The sequence below is a fragment of the Tursiops truncatus genome, chromosome 4 (assembly GCF_011762595.2).
Source record: "Tursiops truncatus isolate mTurTru1 chromosome 4, mTurTru1.mat.Y, whole genome shotgun sequence".
In the NCBI taxonomy this organism is placed as follows: domain Eukaryota; kingdom Metazoa; phylum Chordata; class Mammalia; order Artiodactyla; family Delphinidae; genus Tursiops; species Tursiops truncatus.
The window spans coordinates 10,165,102-10,187,131 of record NC_047037.1 but is presented as its reverse complement, the minus strand read 5'-3'; the positions used below and the strand labels follow the sequence as shown (position 1 = coordinate 10,187,131).

General features: G+C 45.9%; 1 protein-coding gene across 3 annotated transcripts in view; it reads right to left on the bottom strand.

The window, feature by feature from the left end:
• The window catches only part of RFTN1 (raftlin, lipid raft linker 1), a 204,621-nt gene that overhangs the window by 33,804 nt on the left and 148,787 nt on the right, over positions 1 to 22,030 (bottom strand). For 2 of the 3 annotated variants that reach the window (XM_019934416.3, XM_033855280.2), the window contains exons 6-7: positions 20,792 to 20,995; positions 10,329 to 10,444 (exon numbers count right to left, since the gene is read on the bottom strand). In XM_019934416.3, the coding sequence (XP_019789975.1) occupies positions 10,329 to 10,444; positions 20,792 to 20,995 (320 nt within the window). The remainder of the gene's footprint in view (positions 1 to 10,328; positions 10,445 to 20,791; positions 20,996 to 22,030) is intronic. The other variant, XM_073803679.1, reaches the window with a different exon arrangement.

Sequence of the window (22,030 nt, the reverse complement as noted above, 5' to 3'; positions counted from 1 at the left end):
CTTTTTAATTATTTTTAATGATTTATTTTTATTTTAATAACTTTATTTTTATTTTATTTATTTTCTTTTTTTTTTCTTTCATTCTTTTTTTCTCCCTTTTCTTCTGAGCCATGTGGCTGACAGGGTCTTGGTGCTCCAGCCAGGCGTCAGTCCTGTGCCTCTGAGGTGGGAGAGCCGAGTTCAGGACGTTGGTCCACCAGAGACCTCCCAGCTCCACACAATATCAAACAGTGAAAGCTCTCCCAGAGATCCCCATCTCAATGTTATGACCCAGCTCCACTCAACGACCAGCAAGCTACAGTGCGGGACACCCTATGCCAAACAACCAGCAAGACAGGAACCCAACCCCACCCATTAGCAGAGAGGCTGCCTAAAATCATAATAAGTCCACAGACACCCCAAAACACACCACCAGACGTGGACCTGCCCACCAGAAAGACAAGACCCAGCCTCATCCAGCAGAACACAGGCACCAGTTCCCTCCACCAGGAAGCCTACAAAACCCACTGAACCAACCTTAGCCACTGGGCAGGCACCAAAAACAACGGAAACTACAAACCTTCAGCCTGCAAAAAGGAGACCCCAAACACAGTAAGTTAAGCAAAATGAGAAGACAGAGAAACACACAGCAGACGAAGAAGCAGGGTAAAAACCCACCATACCAAACAAATGAAGAGGAAATAGGCAGTCTACCTGAAAAAGAATTCAGAGTAATGATAGTAAACATAATCCCAAATCTTGGAAACAGAATGGAGAAAATACAAGAAACGTTTAACAAGGACCAAGAAGAACTAAAGAGCAAACAAACAATGATGAACAACACCATAAAGGAAATTAAAAATACTCTAGGAGGAATCAATAGCAGAATAACTGAGGCAGAAGAACAGATAAGTGACCTGGAAGATAAAATAGTGGAAATAACTATCACAGAGCAAAATAAAGAAAAAAGAATGAAAAGAATTGAGGACAGTCTCAGAGACCTCTGGGGCAACATTAAATGCACCAACATTCGAATTATAGGGGTCCCAGAAGAAGAAGAGAAAAAGAAAGGGACTGAGAAAATATTTGAAGAGATTATAGTTGAAAACTTCCCTAATATGGGAAAGGAAATATTCAATCAAGTCCAGGAAGCACAGAGAATCCCATACAGCATAAATCCAAGGTGAAACATGCCAAGACACATATTGATCAAACTATCAAAAATTAAATACAAAGAAAAAATTAAAAGCATCAAGTGAAAAACAACAAATAACATACAAGGGAATCCCCATAAGGTTAACAGCTGATCTTTCCGCAGAAATTCTGCAAGCCAGAAGGGAGTGGCAGGACATATTTAAACTGATGAAAGGGAAAAACCTACAACCAAGATTACTCTACCCAGCAAGGATCTCATTAAGATTTGATAGACAAATTAAAACCTTTACAGAAAAGCAAAAGCTAAGAGAATTCAGCACCACCAAACCAGCTTTACAACAAATGCTAAAGAACTTCTCTAGGCAGGAAACACAAGAGAAGGAAAAGACCTACAATAACAAACCAAAACAATTAAGAAAACGGTAATAGGAACATACATATCCATAACTACCTTAAATGTAAAAGGATTAAATGCTCCAACCAAAAGACACAGACTGGCTGAATGGATACAAAAACAAGACCCATATATTTGCTGTCTACAAGAGACCCACTTCAGACCTAGGGACACATACAGACTGAAAGTGAGGGAATGGAAAAAGTTATTCCATGCAAATGGAAATCAAAAGAAAGCTGGAGTGGCAATTCTCATATTAGACAAAATAGACTTTAAAATAAACACTATTAGAAGAGACAAAGAAGGACACTACATAATGATCAAGGGATCGATCCAAGAAGAAGATATAACAATTGTAAATATTTATGCACGCAACATAGGAGCACCTCAATACATAAGGCAAATGCTAACAGCCATAAAATGGGAAATCAACAGTAACACAATCATAGTAGGGGACTTTAACATCCCACTTACACCAAAGAACAGATCATCCAAAATGAAAACAAATAAGGAAACAAAACCTTTAAATGATACTTTATACAAGATGGACTTAATTGATATTTATAGGACATTCCATCCAAAAACAACAGAATACACTTTCTTCTCCAGTGCTAATGGAACATTCTCCAGGATAGATCATATCTTGGGTCACAAATCAAGCCTTGGTAAACTTAAGAAAATTGAAATTGTATCAAATATCTTTTCTGACCACAACGCTATGAGACTAGATATCAATTACAGGAAAAAATCTGTAAAAAATACAAAAACATGGAGGCTAAACAATACACTACTTAATAACCAAGCGATCACTGAAGAAATCAAAAAATGCCTAAAAACAAATGACAATGAAAGCATGATGACCCAAAACCTATGGGATGCAGCAAAAGCAGTTCTAAGAGGGAAGTTTATAGCAATACAATCCTACCTCAAGAAACAAGAAATATCTCAAATAAACAACCTAACCTTACACCTAAAGCAATTAGAGAGAGGAGAACAAAAAAACCCCAAAGTTAGCAGAAGGAAAGAAATCATAAAGATTAGATCAGAAATCAATGAAAAAGAACTGAAGGAAACAAAAGCCAAGATCAATAAAACTAAAACCTGGTTCTTTGAGAAGTTAAACAAAATTGATAATCCATTAGCCAGACTCATCATGAAAAAGAAAGAGAAGACTCAAATCAATAGAATTAGAAATGAAAAAGGAGAAGTAACAACTGACACTGCAGAAATACAAAGGATCATGAGAGGTTACTACAAGCAATTATATGCCAATAAAACAGACAACCTGGAAGAAATGGACAAATCCTTAGAAAAGCACAACCTTCGAGACTGAACCTTGAAGAAATAGAAAATATAAACAGACCAATCACAAGCACTAAAATTGAAACTGTGATTAAAAGTCTTCCAACAAACAAAAGCCCAGGACCAGATGGCTTCACAGGCGAATTCTATAAGACATTTAGAGAAGAGCTAACACCTTTCCTTCTCAAACTCTTCCAAAATATAGCAGACGGAAGAACACTTCCAAAATCATTCTACGAGGCCACCATCACCCTGATACCAAAACCAGACTAAGATGTCACAAAGAAAGAAAACTACAGGCCAATATCATAGATGAACATAGATGCACAAATCCTCAACAAAATACTAGCAAACAGAATCCAACAGCACATTAAAAGGATCATACACCATGATCAAGTGGGGTTTATCCCAGGAACGCAAGGATTCTTCAATATACACAAATCAATCAATGTGATACACCATATTATCAAATTGAAGGATAAAAACCATATGATCACTCAATAGATGCAGAAAAAGCTTTTGACAAAATTCAACACCGATTTATGATAAAAACTCTCCAGAAAGTAGGCATAGAGGGAACTTAGTTCAACATAATAAAGGCCATATATGACAAACCCACAGCCAACATCGTTCTCAATGGTGAAAAACTGAAACCATTCCTTCTAAGATCAGGAACAAGACAAGGTTGCACACTCTCACCACTATTATTCAACATAGTTTTGGAAGTTTTAGCCACAGAAATCAGAGAAGAAAAAGAAATAAAAGGAATCCAAATCAGAAAAGAAGAATTAAAGCTGTCACTGTTTGCAGATGACATGATATTATACATAGAGATTCCTAAAGTTGCTACCAGAAAACTACTAGAGCTAATCAATGAATTTGGTAAAGTAGCAGGATACAAAATGAATGCACAGAAATCTCTTGCATTCCTATACACTAATGATGAAAAATCTGAAAGAGAAATTAAGGAAACACTCCCATTTACCACTGAAACAAAAAGAATAAGATACATAGGAATAAAGCTACCAAAGGAGACAAAAGACCTATATGCAGAAAACTATAAGACACTGATGAAAGAAATTAAAGATGATTCAAACAGATGGAGAGATATACCATGTTCTTGGATTGGAAGAATCAACGTTGTGAAAATGACTATACTACCCAAAGCAATCTACAGATTCAGTGTAATCCCTATCAAACTACCAATGGCATTTTTCACAGAACTAGAACAAAAAAATTTCACAATTTGTATGGAAACACAAAAGACCCGAATAGCCAAAGCAATCTTGAGAAAGAAAAATGGAGCTGGAGGAATCAGGCTCCTGGACTTCAGACTATACTACAAAGCTACAGTAATCAAGACAGTATGGTACTGGCACAAAAACAGAAGTGTAGATCAATGGAACAGGATAGAGAGCCCAGAGATAAACCCACGCACATATGGTCACCTTATTTTTGATAAAGAAGGCAAGAATATACAGTGGAGAAAAGACAGTCTCTTCAATAAGTTGTGAAAACTGGGAAAACAGTTGGGAAACTGGACAGCTGGGAAAACTGGACAGCTACATGTAAAAGAATGAAATTAGAACACTCCCTAACACCATACACAAAAATAAACTTAAAATGGATTAAAGACCTAAATGTAAGGCTAGACACTATAAAACTCTTAGAGGAAAACATAGGCAGAACACTCTATGACATCAATCACAGCAAGATCCTTTTTGACCCACCTCCTAGAGAAATGGAAATAAAAACAAAAATAAACATATGGGACCTAGTGAAACTTAAAAGCTTTTGCACAGCAAAGGAAAGCAGAAACAAGACGAAAAGACAACCCTTGGAATGGGAGAAAATATTTGCAAATGAAGCAACTGACAGAGGATTAATCTCCAAAATTTATAAGCAACTCATGCAGCTCAATAACAAAAAAAACAACCCAATCCAAAAATGGGCAGAAGGCCTAAATAGACATTTCTCCAAAGAAGATACACAGATTGCCAACAAACACATGAAAGGATGCTCAACATCACTAATCATTAGAGAAATGCAAATCAAAAGTACAATGAGTTTTCACCTCACATCAGTCAGAATGGCCATCATCAAAAAATCTACAAACAATAAGTGCTGGAGAGGGTGTGGAGAAAAGGGAACACTCTTGTGCTGTTGGTAGGAAGGTAAATTGATACAGCCACTATGGAGAACAGTAGGAGGTTCCTTAAAAAACTAAAAATAGAACTACCATATGACCCAGTGATCCCACTACTGGGCATATACCCTGAGAAAACTATAATTCAAAAAGAGTCATGTACCACAATGTTCACTGCAGCTCTATTTACAAAAGCCAGGACATGGAAGCAACCTAAGTGCCCACTGACAGATGAATGGATAAAGAAGATATAGCACATATATACAATGGAATATTATGCAGCCATAAAAAGAAATGAAATTGAGTTGTAGTGAGGTGGATGGACCTAGAGCCTTTCATACAGAATGAAGTAAGTCAGAAAGAGAAAAACAAATACCATATGCTAACATGTATGTATGGAATCTAAAAAAAAACAAAAAACAAAAAAGAAGGTTCTGAGGAACCTAGGGGCAGGACAGGAATAAAGATGCAGACGTAGAGAATGGACTTGAGGACACGGGGAGGGGGAAGGGTAAGCTGGGATGAAGTGAGAGAGTGGCATGGACATATATACACTACCAAATGTAAAATAGATAGCTAGTGGGAAACAGCCACATAGCACAGGGAGATCAGCTCGGTGCTTTGTGACCACCTAGCGGGGTGGGATAGGGAGGGTGGGAAGGGGACGCAAGAGGGAGGAGATATGGGGATATATGTATATGTAGAGCTGATTCACTTTGTTATAGAGCAGAAACTAACAGAAAAAAATATTTGGAGACTTGGAAAAATTATATATGTATTTGAAATTAAAAAAAAAATAGTTTGCATGTGCTAATCCCAAACTCCCAATCCTTCCCTCTGAATATGATTTTCTTTGGTTCTTTTTCACTGACTTTTTCAGTTAACCCACCAGCTCCCAAGACAACTGCATCTACTCAAAGCGCTTTCCCTACTGTCTTATGTTCAGTTCTGGTGGCAAATTTCACAGGAAGCACTTGTGAGCTAGAAGAAAGTCCAGGGAGCGGGATGAGGATGGAGAGGCTCTATGGCTCACAAGCTCCTGGTGGCATCCTCCAAGTCCATTGCGCGGTCAGGCTGAGGGACGTGCAGACAGAGAGAAGAGGACGGTCCCTTTCTCTGCCTCTCTCTTCCTCTTCACCTATCCGTCTATGTAGCTTCCCCCTTTCATTTCAAAGAATCACCCTTTCTGGTCACACTCTAGATTGTAAGCTCATAGAGCATAAGCCAAATACCTGTCATAAATGCCCTATGGATGGACTTTCATCCCATTCACAACTGCCTTTAATTTTAGGCCATAGGTTTCCAACTGAGAAAAATGCAATTATTTGCACTTGACTCCACATGTTCCCTAGCCCAGCCTCCTCTGGGCTTTTGGAACAAGATCAATGCAATAGGCAGAGGATCTTTCCAATTGATGATCCTGGGTGACCGATACAAGAAAACAGTATTTACTTACTCTATGCCAAGTACGACATTCACAACTTTTAAATATATTATCTCTTTTCATTCTCATTGACTTTGAGAGGTTGTTACCCGTGTCTCCATTTATACAATTGAAAAATGGAAAAGCAAAGAGGGGGTGGTTTCCTTTTCATACACTCAGCAAGAAACAAGAGAGCAAGATGCCTACCCAGGCCAGATTCGAGAATCCACATTCTCTTTCCAACATACCGCACTGTCTGCCGAGGTGTAAAGAGCCAGGTAGGTTGTGTTGTGAAAGTGTGTGTGTCTGTATGTGTGCGTGTGGTCTGGGGTGCGGGGGGAGAGGAAAGCCAGGAAGATGTGGCCGAATTAGACTGGCACATCTGCACACAGAGCTTGAGGATATTAACGGGCAGAGGAGTAAAGGGGCAGAAAAGGGACAAGTCAGTCCCAACTGTGAGAAAAGACAAAAAGCTGGTCTGAGATACTTGGTGGTCAGAGCCCTGGGAGGCTCCAGGAGGAAAGTGGCTGCTAGAAAAGCAGGATCAACCACAAGCCAAGAGGGAGCTGCCCAGGGCTTGAACAGGAAAGGCCTTCCCCAGAGGCCATAAGGGTGGGGAGGAGAGGAAGGAGATGGTCTCGGGGATAGAGGTGAGGGAGGTAGATACCCCCCCGCACAGCCAGAGGCACGTGCAGAGGAGCAGCTGTCTGTGGGTCGGAGCAGGGGTCGGACAGAGCTCTTCCAATTGCTGGGCCAGGGGCAAGCCCACCCCAGACTGGACCCTGCTGGGCTGTGCTGGTAACAGCTGCATATACATGGCTCCTCTAAGGCAGGGATTGATTCTCACAGTGGGCTGAATAGGAAACTCGGGGGGAAAGCCTGGACGTGTGTCTTTTAAAAAGCTTTCCAGATAGACACAAGCTCGATTTGAACCGAAAGGCTTTCAACCCAATTCAGGAAGCATTTACTGGATGCCTTGGGAAACAAAGATGAACATCCATTGACAGATGAATGGATAAAGAAGACGTTGTGTATATATACAATGGAATACTACTCAGCCATAAAAAAGAATGAAGTAATGCCATTTGCAGCAACATGGATGGACCTAGAGAAGATCATAGTAAGTGAGACAGAGAAAGACAAATATCATATGATATCACTTACATGTAGAATCTTAAAAAAAGATATAAATAACTTTAAATACAAAACTGAAATAGACCCACAGACATAGACAACAAATTTATGGTTATCAAAGGGGAAAGGTGGGGAGGGATAAATTAGGAGTTTGCGATTAACATATACACACTACTATATATAAAATAAGTAACCAACAAGGACCTACTGTAGAGCACAGGGAACTATACGCAGTATTCTGTAGTAGCCTATAAGGGAGAAGAATATGAAAAAGAATATATAAAGTATGTAGAATATATATATATATATGTGTGTGTATATATATATATATACATACTTTATATATTCTACATACTTTATATATATATATATATATATATATATAAAACGGAATCACTTTGATGTACACCTGAAACTAACACAACACTGTAAATCAACTATACTTCAATTTAAAAAAATAACAATTTAAAAAATTGACAGGGGCACAAAATGACAACTGTGTCCTTACTTGAGTTTGTAACCATTATCTCCCTCCTGCAGACATTTTATTTTCTAATATATTTATTTGTTTGGCTGTGCCGGGTCTTAGTTGCAGCACGCGGGATCTTTTTAGTTGCGGCATGCATGTGGGATCTAGTTCCCCAACCAGGGATGCAACCGGGGCCCCCTGCACTGGGAGTGCAGGGTCTTAGCCACTGGACCACCGGGGAATTCCCTCCCACAGACTTTTTAGATAGTAGGCGTTCCCTCCAGTTACGCATCAAGGTCACATTTTAAAATTTCAATATTTCAAAGGCTGAAGAAAGATGAATCATTGGGGTGCTTTTCCTATCACCCTTTTCATCAAATGTCACACGACCATAGACATCTGGGGAAAGTGGCATCTGTACCGTTCTTTCAGACACTAGTTCTTAAATCCGAGAAAGCTTCAGAACCACCTAGAGAGCCTGTTAAAACCCAGATGGCTGGGCCCACCCGCAGTGCTTCCCATTCAGTAGGTCCAGGGTGGGGCCCAAGCATCTGCATCTCTAACAACTTCCAGGTGCTGCTGCTACTGGTCCTGGGACCACACTTTGAGAACCACTTTCTCAGGCAATTTTGGATCATTGCCATCAAACCATCTTTATTGAGGAAACCACAAAGCCTGCCTTTCACAGCCACTTTAATGTGCAGACAGCAAGGGATTTTATACACATCCCCACGGCCCGTGGCCGATCGCATGTGCAAAATCACTCAACGTGTTTCTGGTGCAGCCACGCATCGCTTGCTGATACAGCCCTGTATCACAGAGCAAACCGAGCGCTGCAGCTCGTGGGTGCAGGGCAGCCAGCATGAGCTTGTCCGGACGGGGTCCTTGAGATCCTGCATCTACCACACGTGGCAGGCTGGGTGAACGGACCGCCCCATCTTACAGTTGTGGAAGTTTAGGGTCCCCAGGGGGGACATGACCTGCCCACATTGGACTCTGCATTTTCGACAGAGCCTCACTTCCTCTGCACCCCGTTTCCAGTTAGGGGCATGGAGGCTCACTGGGACCGATGGCGGGCGGGACTCACTGGCGGAGCCTGACGGGGAAGCAGGTCATCACCTACCTCCTTACCTTCCTCACTACTTATGCCTGCAGGACCCCTGGCCCCCAACCTAACTGGCCCTGGATGCTGTGATTTTGGAATTCCTGTTTCTGATTATTACAGTTTTTCTGTGGACTCTATTCTGTCACATTTGCAGGCAGCTATTTCCCATCCCTACTCAGATGCGGGCTGTCCCCCGCACCCCTGCTCCCCACCTCAGGCCTCCTCAGAACAGCTGAAGGCTCAGAGGCTAAGCAACGGTGCCCGTGGAGCGCTCCACCCCAGTTCCAGGCGGGGTACTGGCCACAGGCTGCAGTGCCAAAGGGCACAAGGGTGTGGCAGGTCCCAGTGCCCCGCACTCTGCACAAGAGCTGCTTCCTCATCTGTCCTCCTCTGGCACAGAGACCCCCCCTGTCTGGCAGGGCCCCTCAGAGTGACGCCAACCCTGTGTCCTTCTAGGGCCAACTTGAGAGCATTCAGAAATCAGTCCCCTATCTTCAAACATGCCGGATGCTGGGTGGACAAGAGACTGGTCTATAAAGTCCATGTTTCAACAGTTGCAGAAATGCCTTTAAAATACACACCAGCAAACCTCAGAAAGAAATCAGCTCTCCCCTTCCCAAATCCCAGCGCAACACAGCTTGAGGAATTCCTCTGCCCACAGCAATCTGGTGGCCTTGCGGGTCAATGCTTCTCAAAGACCGCCTTCTACACTTAATGGGCCAGGGTTCTAACCTCCCTGTGCCTCAGTTTCTTCATCTGTAAAATGGGAGCAATCACAGTACTCAGACTTATTGTGCAGGTTAAGAGAGCAGATGCATATAAATTTCTTCTGGCATATAAATTTCTATGGCCCCCTGTCAGAGGGGGCCATACAGTCTAGCTCCAATAACGACGATGCTCTAATTATTATGGGGGCCACAAACTATGCGTTTGACTCACCTATGTCACTTAGCGCTTTCAAATTAATGAGAGAAGAATCTTTTCTACCCGGCACACACAATGTGTTTTTTCTACAGAAAGGGAAAAGTGGGGCCCATCCCCCAACTGGGGGTGGCATAGGAGGGGCACCAAAGGACGAAAGGGGTCCTCACAGGGTGTATGGAGGTCCAACTGCCGTTCAGAGGAAAGCGACGTCCAGCAGCAGCCACACTCAGAGAAGCGAGCGGGTAAAACAATCACTGTCCAAACAAGAAAAGCACCACTGCCAATCCCAGCACTTACGTCCAGAACCGTCCATTGTTCCACTACAATAGCATCGTAGCCCTGCATGGTTTTGCTATCTTCTGTGGAAACTGCTTCAAAGATGAATACTCCATCTGTCAAGCCGTGTAAGGAATCTGTGGAAAAAGAAAAGGCGGGGTGGGGTGGAGGGAGGTTGCTGTAAACCGTCTGTGGCAGAAGCCTTACAAGCAGCAAAAATTTTCACTGCATTCATTAATAATCCCAATCAGAACATCTTTTCAGCATGTTAATTAAAGAAGGCATACACAACCACAGAGTCTAGCCCCATCAGAATGAATGAGACTAATTTACCTCGCAGTTTTGAATAATATCCTTGATTTTATGAGCCCAAATTTCATTGTTAGCAATCACCATTTGATTTCATGCGTTTACCTTCCTTTTCATGCTCCAACGTCAGAATGCACTGGGGAGAACTTATTCGGGGGAAATGCAGTCACTTAGAGACAGTTTTTAGAAGAAAACTATATTGAGGTGAGAGAAATTATTTTGAAGTGGGGATAGATGCAACGCAGTGCTCTGGGCTTGCAGACACAGTTCAGATGCGCTGATTCCTCGACATTTGTGTGACATGGGTGCAGTATATGGGACACTTCACGCAGCTCTTGTCAGGAGGTGAAATTTGGGGGAAGGGAGAATTTTTCAAAATGATTTACCATTGAAAATGTTTCCCTGGGCACTGCTATAGTTAATGGTAAAGTTCCGTATAATTCAACAAACCTACATCAAACATAGCATGATTCAGAACTGTCTCAGGCAATGAAGATGTCAAGAAAAACACAACAGGGTCCTTGCCCCTGAAGAAGACTTTCAAGGAGGCACTTTTTAAGTTAATGGCTCCTAAATACCTAGATTCACTTAGATGAGGGACTGTGGAAACAGACGAATGGACTCAGAAGCAGGTGGTTTGGGCCCATGCTCTATCGGAAAAGGGATCTGACCCTTTGAGGGGTTTGGTTTCTTGTCTGTGAAAGGGGGTTGTAGACAGAGAATTCCTCCTGGTCAGTATTCTACAAATCACTGTTCAGTCGCACTGTGCTGGACTGAACTCTGTCCCCACCCCCCACCCCCGATTCATATGTTGAAACTCTAACCTCCAAAGTGAGTACATTTGGAAATAGATCCTTTCCAGGGGTAATTAAGGTTCAATGAGGTCATAAGGGTGGGCCCTAGTCCAACAGGACTGATGTCCTTACAAGAAGAGGAAGAGACACCAGAGCACCACCCACCCTAACCCCCTAACCTTGCACAGAGGAGAGCCCATAGGAGGACACAGAGAAGGTGGCCATCTGCAAGTCAGGAAAGGAGGCCTCACCAGAAACCGAATTTGCCAACTCCCTGATCATGGACGTCCAGCCTCCTGATCTATGAGAAAATAAATGTCTATTGTTCAAGCCAACCAGTCTGTGGTGTTTTGTTATGGCAACGAACATAAAAATATGTTTAGTGATATAAAGGACAATTCACACAATAATGTGATCTTTTCTTCATCAGGAAGGAAAGGGAGAAAAACACAGAAAGCCCCCTGAGTCACACTGGAGTTCAGGAACTGCCAGTGCTTTCCAGAAGTTACAAAAAGACAGACAGATGGAAACATATAGCAACCTTCAGCTTCTGTCTTCCAACAGACCTCACAAGCAAGTCAAAAAGCCGTCAGAATGAGAAAATTATTTGCAACAACAAAAATAAGTAATAAATAAATGGCTACGTTTAACACTCTTTATTGTATGTAAAAAGTTTCCAGGACTTCCCTGGTGGCGCAGTGGTTAAGAATCCGCCTGCCAATGCAGGGGACATGGGTTCGAGCCCTGGTCCAGGAAGATCCCACATGCCGCGGAACAACTAAGCCCATGCGCCACAACTGCTGTGCTCTAGAGCCCGCAAGCCACAACTACTGGGCCCGCATGCCACAACTACTGAAGCCCGCGTGCCTAGAGCCCGTGCTCCACAGCAAGAGAAGCCACCGCAATGAGAAGCCGTGCACCACAACGAAGAGTAGCCCCTGCTCGCCGCAACTAGAGAAAGCCCATGCGCAGCAACGAAGACCCAACATGGCCATAAATAAATAAATAAAAAGCTTCCAGGGCTGAAGGGAATTTTAACTGCACGACCTTTCCAGAGAACAACTTAACAATGTCTCAAAAGACTGAAACACAAAAGTCCATCCTCTTTGACTCAGAAACCCTACCTCTTTCAGTCTATTCTGAGCACCCTGGCACCCATTATGTGCCAGGTACTCTTGTGATCACTGGTGACAAATGAAGACCCCGCCCCCATGGAGCTTCCCCTGCCCTGCGGGGGGAGAAAACATAATGTCCCAGGGTATAAATGCTATGAGAATATAAAGTGGGCTGGGGCGGGGCGGGGTGTTGCATGGAGGTAGAGGCGATGGCATGGCTGTTTCTGAAAGAAGTGCTCAGGGTAGTTCCCCCCACTTTGAGTAGAGATTGAACTAACTGCAAGCCAGGTCTGCGGGGTTTGAGAGTTCAAGGTAGAGGACACAGCTTGAATAGAAATGAAGAGTGAATGAGGGGTCACCAAGGACCAGACAAGCAGCAGAATCATGAGAAGAAATTCAAGACTAAGACAATGGTGGGGAGATAAGCCAACCAGGGGCTTATCCATGTGACTCGCTTGGCCAGTGGGATCTTAGCGGGTGTGACACAAGCAGGAGCTTGCAAAGCACTGGCGTGGTTGAACTTGATCTCACATCTGCGCCACCACTTTGAGAGCACATGCCCCAGCTAGCCTGTTGGAACAGAGCTGCCCCGGTGGAGCTTAGCCTAGATCAGCTGATCCATAGACCTGAGAGTGGGCCCAGCTGCCTCAAAGAAGTTGCTCCAGGCAACCTACAAATATGAGAGAATAAATTATTACTGTTTTAAGCCAGTGAGCTCTGGAGTGGTTTGTTACACAGCATCATCCTGGCAATATCTGACTGTTACAATGCCCAAATGAAACTTAAGAAATCTGAGACCAGTGTACTTCACTTAGCCTGGGGAATATTCCTGATTATTCCAGAATGATAGAGGGGCCTGACCAGCTCAACAAACCACAGCTCTGAGGGGAATTCCTGGAGCACAGCAGCCTCATCCTGATATTCTTCCTACGGACAAGACAAAACTCCATTTTAAATAAGATCCCTGTGGGTTAATCAATACTATGCTCCTTTTTTGTATTTGTTTCCTATACCGAGAGTCTGTTACCCATCAGCCTTGGCAAAAGTGCTAAGCTTGCCTCTCTCATCCGCTCTGCTAAAAAGTTTCCCCCAAGTGTTTGTTCAATGTCCTCCTAAAAGACATTTTACTAAGGTGACCGAGGAAGGACAGAACTGCTCTCTGGCTGAACCACATTTAAATATTTTGGGCTCCAGGACAAGCACGGACTATAGTCCAGCTCACTTACCAAGTTCTGGGTAACACAGGTCCAGCTGGAGCCCCTGCCACAGTAGGGATGCCCTACGGAACCCCTTTGAATAAAGCTTTCCCAAGTCCTGACCTGGTGATGCTTGGGACCAGAAGATACTCACTGATCCTTCAGTAGCCTATGATCACAGCACACATTTCTTCAAGGCTTCTACAAAAATATGTTATACCCCATTTCCAAAGTCTCTACCTACAGATCTCCTTACTGGTAAGCCTCTAAGCCCTTTCAACGCGCCTACCACATGCTCTAAGTATTAGAGTGCTCAGCACGATATAGATAGAGTTGAGGTCCACTTGGGGAAGGAGACAGTGCAGCTCATCCAACTTTCTTTCCTACCCCCTGCCTGGCATCCCCTCCTTCGCTCCAAGTCACAAGCTCGGGAGGAGGGCTGTGTGGTCCAGGCTTGGGGGCGTGAAGCAGGAACAAGCCAGGTCCTTATTTACCATCCTCCTAACTCAGTCCTGCCTGCAGCGTCTCAGCCCGCTGCTCAGCTCTTCGGAATCCAGACTGCTGATTCACCCACTTCACTACACAGCAAGTTCAGGATGGCTGTCAAAATTTGGTCATCTGTAACAGCAAAAAAGTCAATGAACCACAGCCAGCAGACAGCTGGGCTTTTAAAGAACCCCTTGTTTTGATGGCCTCATCCACCACCCGTCTCTTCATCACCTTCCTAGCTCAGCCTCGCTGCAGTGTGCTCCGAGCTGGTATAAATAGGTCTCTCTCAGAGTGCAGCTCCCCATGCAAAAAGGTTAAATCATCCTCCATCTATGGAAAACATTCCATTATCACTGCATTTTTTTATTAAAGTAAAGATGCTTCCCTACTGTGCACAGAAAGCTATTTGCCCTGGCATTGTATAAATATTTGATGCCGGTCTTTTGGCAAAAGGACACCTTAACTTTCCAAGTTTATGCTTTACAAGAAGGATGTGAGAAAAGGAGATTTGCCCTATTAGCCGCAGAGTAAATTCTATGCGAAAACTGCTCTTCCCCTGCAGCCTCTGGGACACGAAGACTCCATCTAGCAAGCTACCCTTCAGGCTCACCCTAGGTGCTGCACCTCTCCCAAGTCCAGCGTGAGATGCACACGCCATCGACATAAGGGGTCGATGCATGTGGTCTACTAGAAAATGTTACTGTTCTCCTTCTACAGGCTAGGATGGTTTAAATGCCCACACTGGCGTCACTGGCATAACAGATGTCCTTGGCCCCCTGAAACCCCTTTTCCCCACCAGCACGGCACTCACGGCACCACCTTGGCTCCAGGAGTGGCCTGTACCAACCGCGTAGCCATAATCGCCCGTGTTATAGGGACGCGCAGCCGCACGCAACCAATCGGACAATGGTGTGTGCAGCTCCCCCATCACCCCACAGCTAATCTGCTGACATTATCAAGAGTGGAGCAGGCCTGCTGCTTCTCTTGCTTCTGCAGCCCTCACTTCTGCTCTCGGCCTGCCTGCCTTCCTGCAGTCCCTGTTTGAAGCAGTGAATAAGTTACAGTTAGGGGCAGCCTGCAACTTCAGTGTCATTTATCAGACCAGATGACCAGATGGGGAGGAAACGCCCTGATTCTGTGCTCGCCAGCTATGAGGCCCTCTGCCAGGCACATTCATGGCTTCTCATTGAATGCCTCCCCCCGCTGCAAGTTCTGCAAGGTTATCATTCCCTCTAAGTGGTGAGAAGATGGAAGGAAGCTATAGGCGTGAAACCATTTGTCCACATTCAAGCGCATACAAGGGCCTATCTCGACCTGAAATGTAGTTTGTGTGACTCCAAAGCCTATGCTCTTTCAACAGGTGACAGATATTTTATTTTGCTACCACGAGGATGTGCCAGGGGCTGTGCTCCAGCCGGGGGATGAGCAGCCTAGGCGCCCAGCCTCATGGAGCAGGCGTGCTCTGACCACTAGGCCGCTCTCCCTGCCCTCGTGTTTTGTGGCATCTCAGTGGGGTTGCAGTGAGATGGCCTTACAGCTTCTGTTTGGGGCCAAATCTGTGCAGAGGCCATGCTTTCCTGCATGGGGCAAAGAAAGAACAAAAATATGTGTGTAAATGGATAAGCTGTATCTATCAACACAAGGGACAGCACACAGCAGCGAGAAAAAAACGATCTGCAGTGACGTGTAAAAATGTGGATGAATCTAACAAGGAGAAGCCAAATGGAAAGAAGCCAAACAAGGGCAGACTCCACCCACATAAAGTTCACGCCCCACCTGCGACGCTTCCAGTCAGAACTGTGGTCGCCCTGGGGGAGAGGCATTGTGAGGTCGTGAGTGGGACTCTGATGGGGCTGGGATGCTGTTTCTTGATCTGGCGCCGGTTACATGGGTGTGCTCGCCTTGTGAAAACCCACTGAGCTGGACCCTTAGGACCTGTCTTGGTTTCTGTACGTGTGCTATACTGCAGGAAAAAATTTACTTAAAAGACGTGCCATGGATAGAAGAGAAAATGCATTTCATGGTGTAAGTGAAATTTACCCCTTATGCTATTCAGCGGCTCCTCTGAAATAGAAGCTACGCTTGCAACCACTAGGCCAACGTGCCTGGAGCCTGCGGTCGGACAAGGGAGTGGCCATGAACTTCCTGCAACCTCATCCTCCCTTGCTCCCCCAGTATGCAGGGGCCTGGTGATGCACACCCCAACACCAGCTCCCCCCAGCACTACGCATTACTGTGCAGCATCCGGAAACCTTTATTGGTCGCCTCCTGTATACAGTGCACGGTGGACAGACACTGGGACGCTAAGAAGCATAGGAAGCAGGCCCTTGCCCAAGGGCCTGCAAACATGTCTGCCTAAAATATGTGTCCCTACGTGTATTTTATTTAAAATACGTACATGTTTTTTACCTATGTATTTTGCAAATACAAGGTAATCTGGTTTATGTCAGGCATCAAAAATGTGGTGTAAATACCAAATGTTATTTGGATGGACGTGAAGCTGGGGCATCAGAGAGAGTCTTCAGGAAAACCTAATCTTTAAAGAGGTAGGAAAGGAGGGACTCCTAGGTACAATGTGTCTCCTGATGTGACACAGCTCGTCAAACACAACAGCATCTGGAATGTATCCTAGACCTAAGGCCTTAGAACTAAATTCCAGTTTATAGGAAACAGAGGCTGGAGAAACAAGATAACATTATGAGGCCCTGGCCGGACAAATCCAGAACACAGGGCATTCTAAGAGGCTAATAGGTTTATTTCAAGCAGTCAGGGTCATGAAGAACGACTCTTCCAGGTACAGGAGCAGGAAGCACGTGGTCACCGTGCAGTGCCTGTTGCTGGACTGGATTCTGGTTTGCGCTACTTGCTGCAAAGGACATTTCGGAAACAGTGGAAGACCTGTGAACGTGGGCTGAATAGAGATGCTGCTGCCGGAGGTGGAAGGACTGCCCGGCTAGGAGAGGGTGAGGGTGGGGGGAGGGGAGGGGGAGGGCCGGGGGCAGGGAGAGGGAGGGGGAGGGCTAGGACAGGGCCAAGGGCAAGGTCAAGGGCAGAGCAAGGTGGGGAAAGGAGGGGAGGGGGAGGGTAGACCAAGAGGGATGCAGAGCAAGGACGGAGCCAGGGGGACAAGGGGGGTGAGAGCAGGGCAAAGACAGCTGGTGGTGGCCAGTGATGGCAGCAGGGACTCTGCAGGCCTGGAAACCCTTGGTGGGAAAACAAGCTTCAGAAGGTGGGCAGCCAGCTCCGCCTCACCCTTACCCCAGACTCGTGGTACCCACCCGAGTCCTCAGCGGCAGCCGGCTCAGCAGAGGGTCTCCCTGCCCGGCCTTTCCCACCCTTGGGAAGCATAGATTCTGGCTTTTGTCTCACTGGCTGCAGTGTTTCCGTACGTCCATCCATCCTGCTGTCTGAGCATCCCCTGGGCTCATCCACGCTGCTGGCTGCCACCAGGTCCTGCTACTTCCCTAAGGGTGACTTTCAGCTCTCCCCTCCCCAGGGGTCCAGCGGGGGGCCTAAACCTCCTTTCAAACCTCAAACCTCTTTTCTCTCCTCGAGTCCCTTTTCCCCACCCACACTCTTCTTTCTTCCAACCACTTTCTTGCCATTTAGCAGCTGGGCACCGTGGCAATGACTTCAGTGCTCTGTGTCTCGGTCTCCGCAGACTTAACGACAGTACCCACCCCACTCAGCCATGGGGATCAGAGGAGTTGCTGTGTGAGCTGCTTGGCCGAGGACCAGCACACAGGAGCCGCTAGGGGCGTGTTCCCATCATTCTGCTGCTCTTTCACCTATGCCTGAAGTTTACCAGACCCCAAGGCCACAGCCTCCCCAGCCCAGGACACCTGGGCATTCTCAGGAGGGACACCCAGGAGGCCACAAGCAGAAGCCCGACTCGAGGATGGTATAAGCCTTTCCATGTCCCGGGAGGTAAAGACTCAAAAACAGAAGATGGAGTCTTAACTGGATTATTCGGGCTAAACATCACCTTGCTTATGGGACAAAGTTCTCATGCATTTTATGACCCTGTGGAAAATATTCTGAAGCACAAATGTCTAGTTAAGAAGACTGATGCTTTTCCAGATGGCAAACAGCTTAAAGATGTGCTCCTAGCTCTGCCAGGTTTATTTGTAAGGACACTAATTAACCTACTAGAAATAGGTTCTTTTTATAATGATGATTAGCTTGCCTTTTTTTTTTTTTTTTTAATTCTGGGAAAAGAACATATGCATGTTTCCTCCCTGCCAACGGAAAGCCTGGGCTTTCCTAGAGCAGCAACACGCTAACCCAGTAAGCCCTTCTCCCAGGTCACACGCTCCCTCCTATCAGAAACGTCGGGGTGAAATCGCATTTGAATTTTGAGTGGGTTCAGATGCATTTTGTTCTGAGGATTTTGCAGCCGTCACCGGGACAGGGATGTGCAGCCATGGCAGCCCGACGTGTGGGCAGCCCTGCTGTGGAGCCGTCACAGGCTCAGCGCAGGCTGCTCGGCTGCACTTGCCAGGGAAAATTTCATGTTCTGTCTTCAAGGCAGGAAGGCTGGATTTCATGCAGCTAAAGCCAAGGGAGGATATAACAGCATTTCCAACACTCCAGTCAAATCTGAAGCAAGACTGTACACATTAGCTGTGTTTTTGGACTCAAGGTTGGAGAACGGGATTGGGGGAGGAGTGGAGGTGGTAACGGAGCCTTGGTTGCCAAAGGCAGAATGGCTAGACAGACGACGAACGGCAGCGTGAACTTTCAAGTTCAAGGTGTCCTCTCTTGGGGCTCAGCTCGCCTCTGACACGCGCAGGCAAGAGAGAAAACTTCCCCTTTGAAACCCCAGTTCTCCCAAGGTGGGGACATGACCCGTGGCTGCCTCGGTGGCTGCCATGTCCAGCACCTCCCTATCTATCTTTAAGATGTTAGTGCAACTAACATCAGTTTCCCAGGGAGATACGCAGTCACAGGGAGGCCCTCTGGGCCCAAGAGGAGATAAAAGGAGCTGTTGTTGCCACACCCGAAGACGGGCAACGGGGTGTCCCTGCAGGAAGCAGGGGGTGGAGGGTTCCTCCCTGGCCCCCCTAATGCTAATGTTTACAGCTAATGCTGTAAACATCTGGCCCTAGCACACACCCTGGTGTTGGACGGTGCATCTTCAATAGGCCGGGACGACCCCTGGCTTCCAAGAACTCCGCAGGCACCCAGGGAAAGCCTCCTGGAGCAGAGGGAGTTTACTGACCTTGCCGCCAGGGAGTGGAACTGACTTCCTTAGTTGTATTAATGAAAATATACTCTAGAACTGTACTGTCCAATACACTAGCTATGAGCTGCACGTGGCTATTGATATTTAAATTAATGAAAATTAAATAAAATAAAAATTAAGTTCCTCAGTCATACTTACCACATCTCCAGTGGTCAGTGGCCACCGATGGCTGGTGGCTACCATACCGGACAGCACACATACAGAACAGCCCCGTCGACACAGCGGGTTCTACGAGACCGCCCGTCACCTTTCTTATGTCCTTCACCCATCCACAAATAGTCGTGGCCCACGATACCGTACAATGCCTGCTGCTACTATATGAACATACTAACATTAGATATTGCTACTAAGATAGGGACAAGGGACTCGCACTGTACAATGTTCTAAGATTTTGGATGATTGCACGTATGTACGTTCAGAATTAAGACTGATGTCTCTTCCAAGGATGCTTGTTAGCATCTCAAGGGTCGCAAGTCATATAGCATCCAAACTCTGTTCCTGACGCTGCTAATTTTTAGAGAGAAAGCTGCTCAACGACCAAGACGCAGGGCTGTCAGTGCCCCCTGCCACGTTTTGCTGGGATCATCGGATTTGGCGTTACTTTACGTTTCACTTACTTCGGGATCCTGCTGGCTGGCAGCCCTCAGCCTGCACACATGCTGGCAGGTTGGCCCTACTCCCCAAATTGTCTCCCGGTTTCGATGCCCCTAGCAACTCAACTTGCCTTCGTGTTAACTTGAAAACCCTTTCTTTGCCTGTGACACGTCTCCCCACTTTGGGCAAACTTTCTCTCTGCCTTAGAAAAGCTGACACCCATAGCGCTACCCAGGCAGCAACCCCCCAGAGGGAATCCATTACTGGCAGGGCCACTGGGTGCCGAGAGACCCAGGAGCAGTGCGTATCCCCATGGAGCTTACAGAAACCAATTCGCTTCTCTGCAGTGAATTCCAAGATGCTGCTATGGTTGCTTCAAACTGTAACGGTGTCTACAAACAAATTGCACTTTGAGAGTGGCATGATCCTGGGGGTAATTAACAAACCCTGGGAAAACCTTTTGAAAAGGTTTTAAAAGCAACCTAGATCGAGGCCACCATCATCAATGAAACAGAATTGCTCCCCCTTCTCTGTCATGTTAGAATAGACCTGGCTGACTCCTGCAGGGGTCGGCAGAACATGGCTGGTGAGCTTTACGGAAGATTCCTCTAGATGTGTTCATCAGAAATCAGACGCAGCATGCGGACCCGCCACAGAGCTTTCTGAATAGGGCAGGCTCTGAGGAAGAGGAAGCAGCAGAGTTCAGAAGGGCCCCCCGAGGGGTAGGCTGTGCCTTCCCTACCGTGGACCAAGCCGAGGGAGAAGACCGAGTTCACCAGGACGCCGCCCTTCCGGAAGTGGTCGCTCATGTGCTCCAGCCAATTGGCATCCAAACTGCTCACCGTCTGGCCATTCCTGGAGACCCGGAGGGGAATGGTGACGGGATAGTATTGCCGGCACTTCTGACGGCCCTTCGGTTTGTTGAAAAGGGCGAAAATCTCCATTTCTGTTGGGATTTGTAAAGACAGTAGGGAGAGAAGAGGTCAGATGGGGACATACTGCCTCACTGGGCCTGACGGGATCTCGCAGGAGCCTGAAGAAGCGATATCAAAGGCCAAAGTTCTGTTAGGCTGCACTGTTACCTAATAATAAAACCTGATTCCGGAGACTTCCCTGGTGGTCCAGTGGTTAAGACTCCGTGCATCCACTGCAGGGGGCGCGGGTTTGACCCCTGGCTGGGGAACTAAGATCCCACGTGCCACGTGGTGTGGCCAAAAAGAATTTCTTTTAATTAAAACAAACAAACAAACAAAAAACCCCCAATTCTAAGCAGTAAGTTAGGGTGCCTTAAAAGTGACATGGACCTCAAAGGTTGAGTCCTAAGGTGACGGCCAACAAAAAAGTGGCACTTGTCATCTGCCTCTACAAGGATGAGGTCACTAGCCACTGCAGCCATGGACCTTCAACACACCCTGAAAGGCGTTCAGCGTGGAGATCAGGAAGGAGGCCCTCTGTACTCTGAGAAAAACTGGCAGAGCAAGCCCTTAGATAGTCAGATATTTTCAGGAGAAGACACTATGAGCCCAATTCTTGCATCTCCTCGTATCTAGAAAAGCACTAAAATCATTAACAGTGACACCTGCTCTCGTGACTAGCAGCCAGCCTCTGCCAACATGTGTGCTCCACTGCAGGTCCCCCTTCACTAAAATCATGTCCAACACTGACCTTCTCCCCACCTCTCTGGAGCAGTTTCTCAGAACTATCTGAAACGCTGTCTCCCAGGCTACAGTCCTCATTTTGCCCTAAATAAAACGCACTAGCAACTCTCATGTTGTGCATTTTTTAGTCGACAGGACTTAGGTTTTGAATCTGGCATATAGCTGTTAGCTGGGATTCATTTGTACGGTTAGGTGTTTGAGAGAAGGACACAGTAGACATTTCCAGAAATTCATACAAAGGTGTGTTTTAGAAGAAAAAGCAGACATATTTTGGGGCGAGAGCTGGTCTTAAAAAAAAAAAAGTAAGTGCACAGAGGCACATA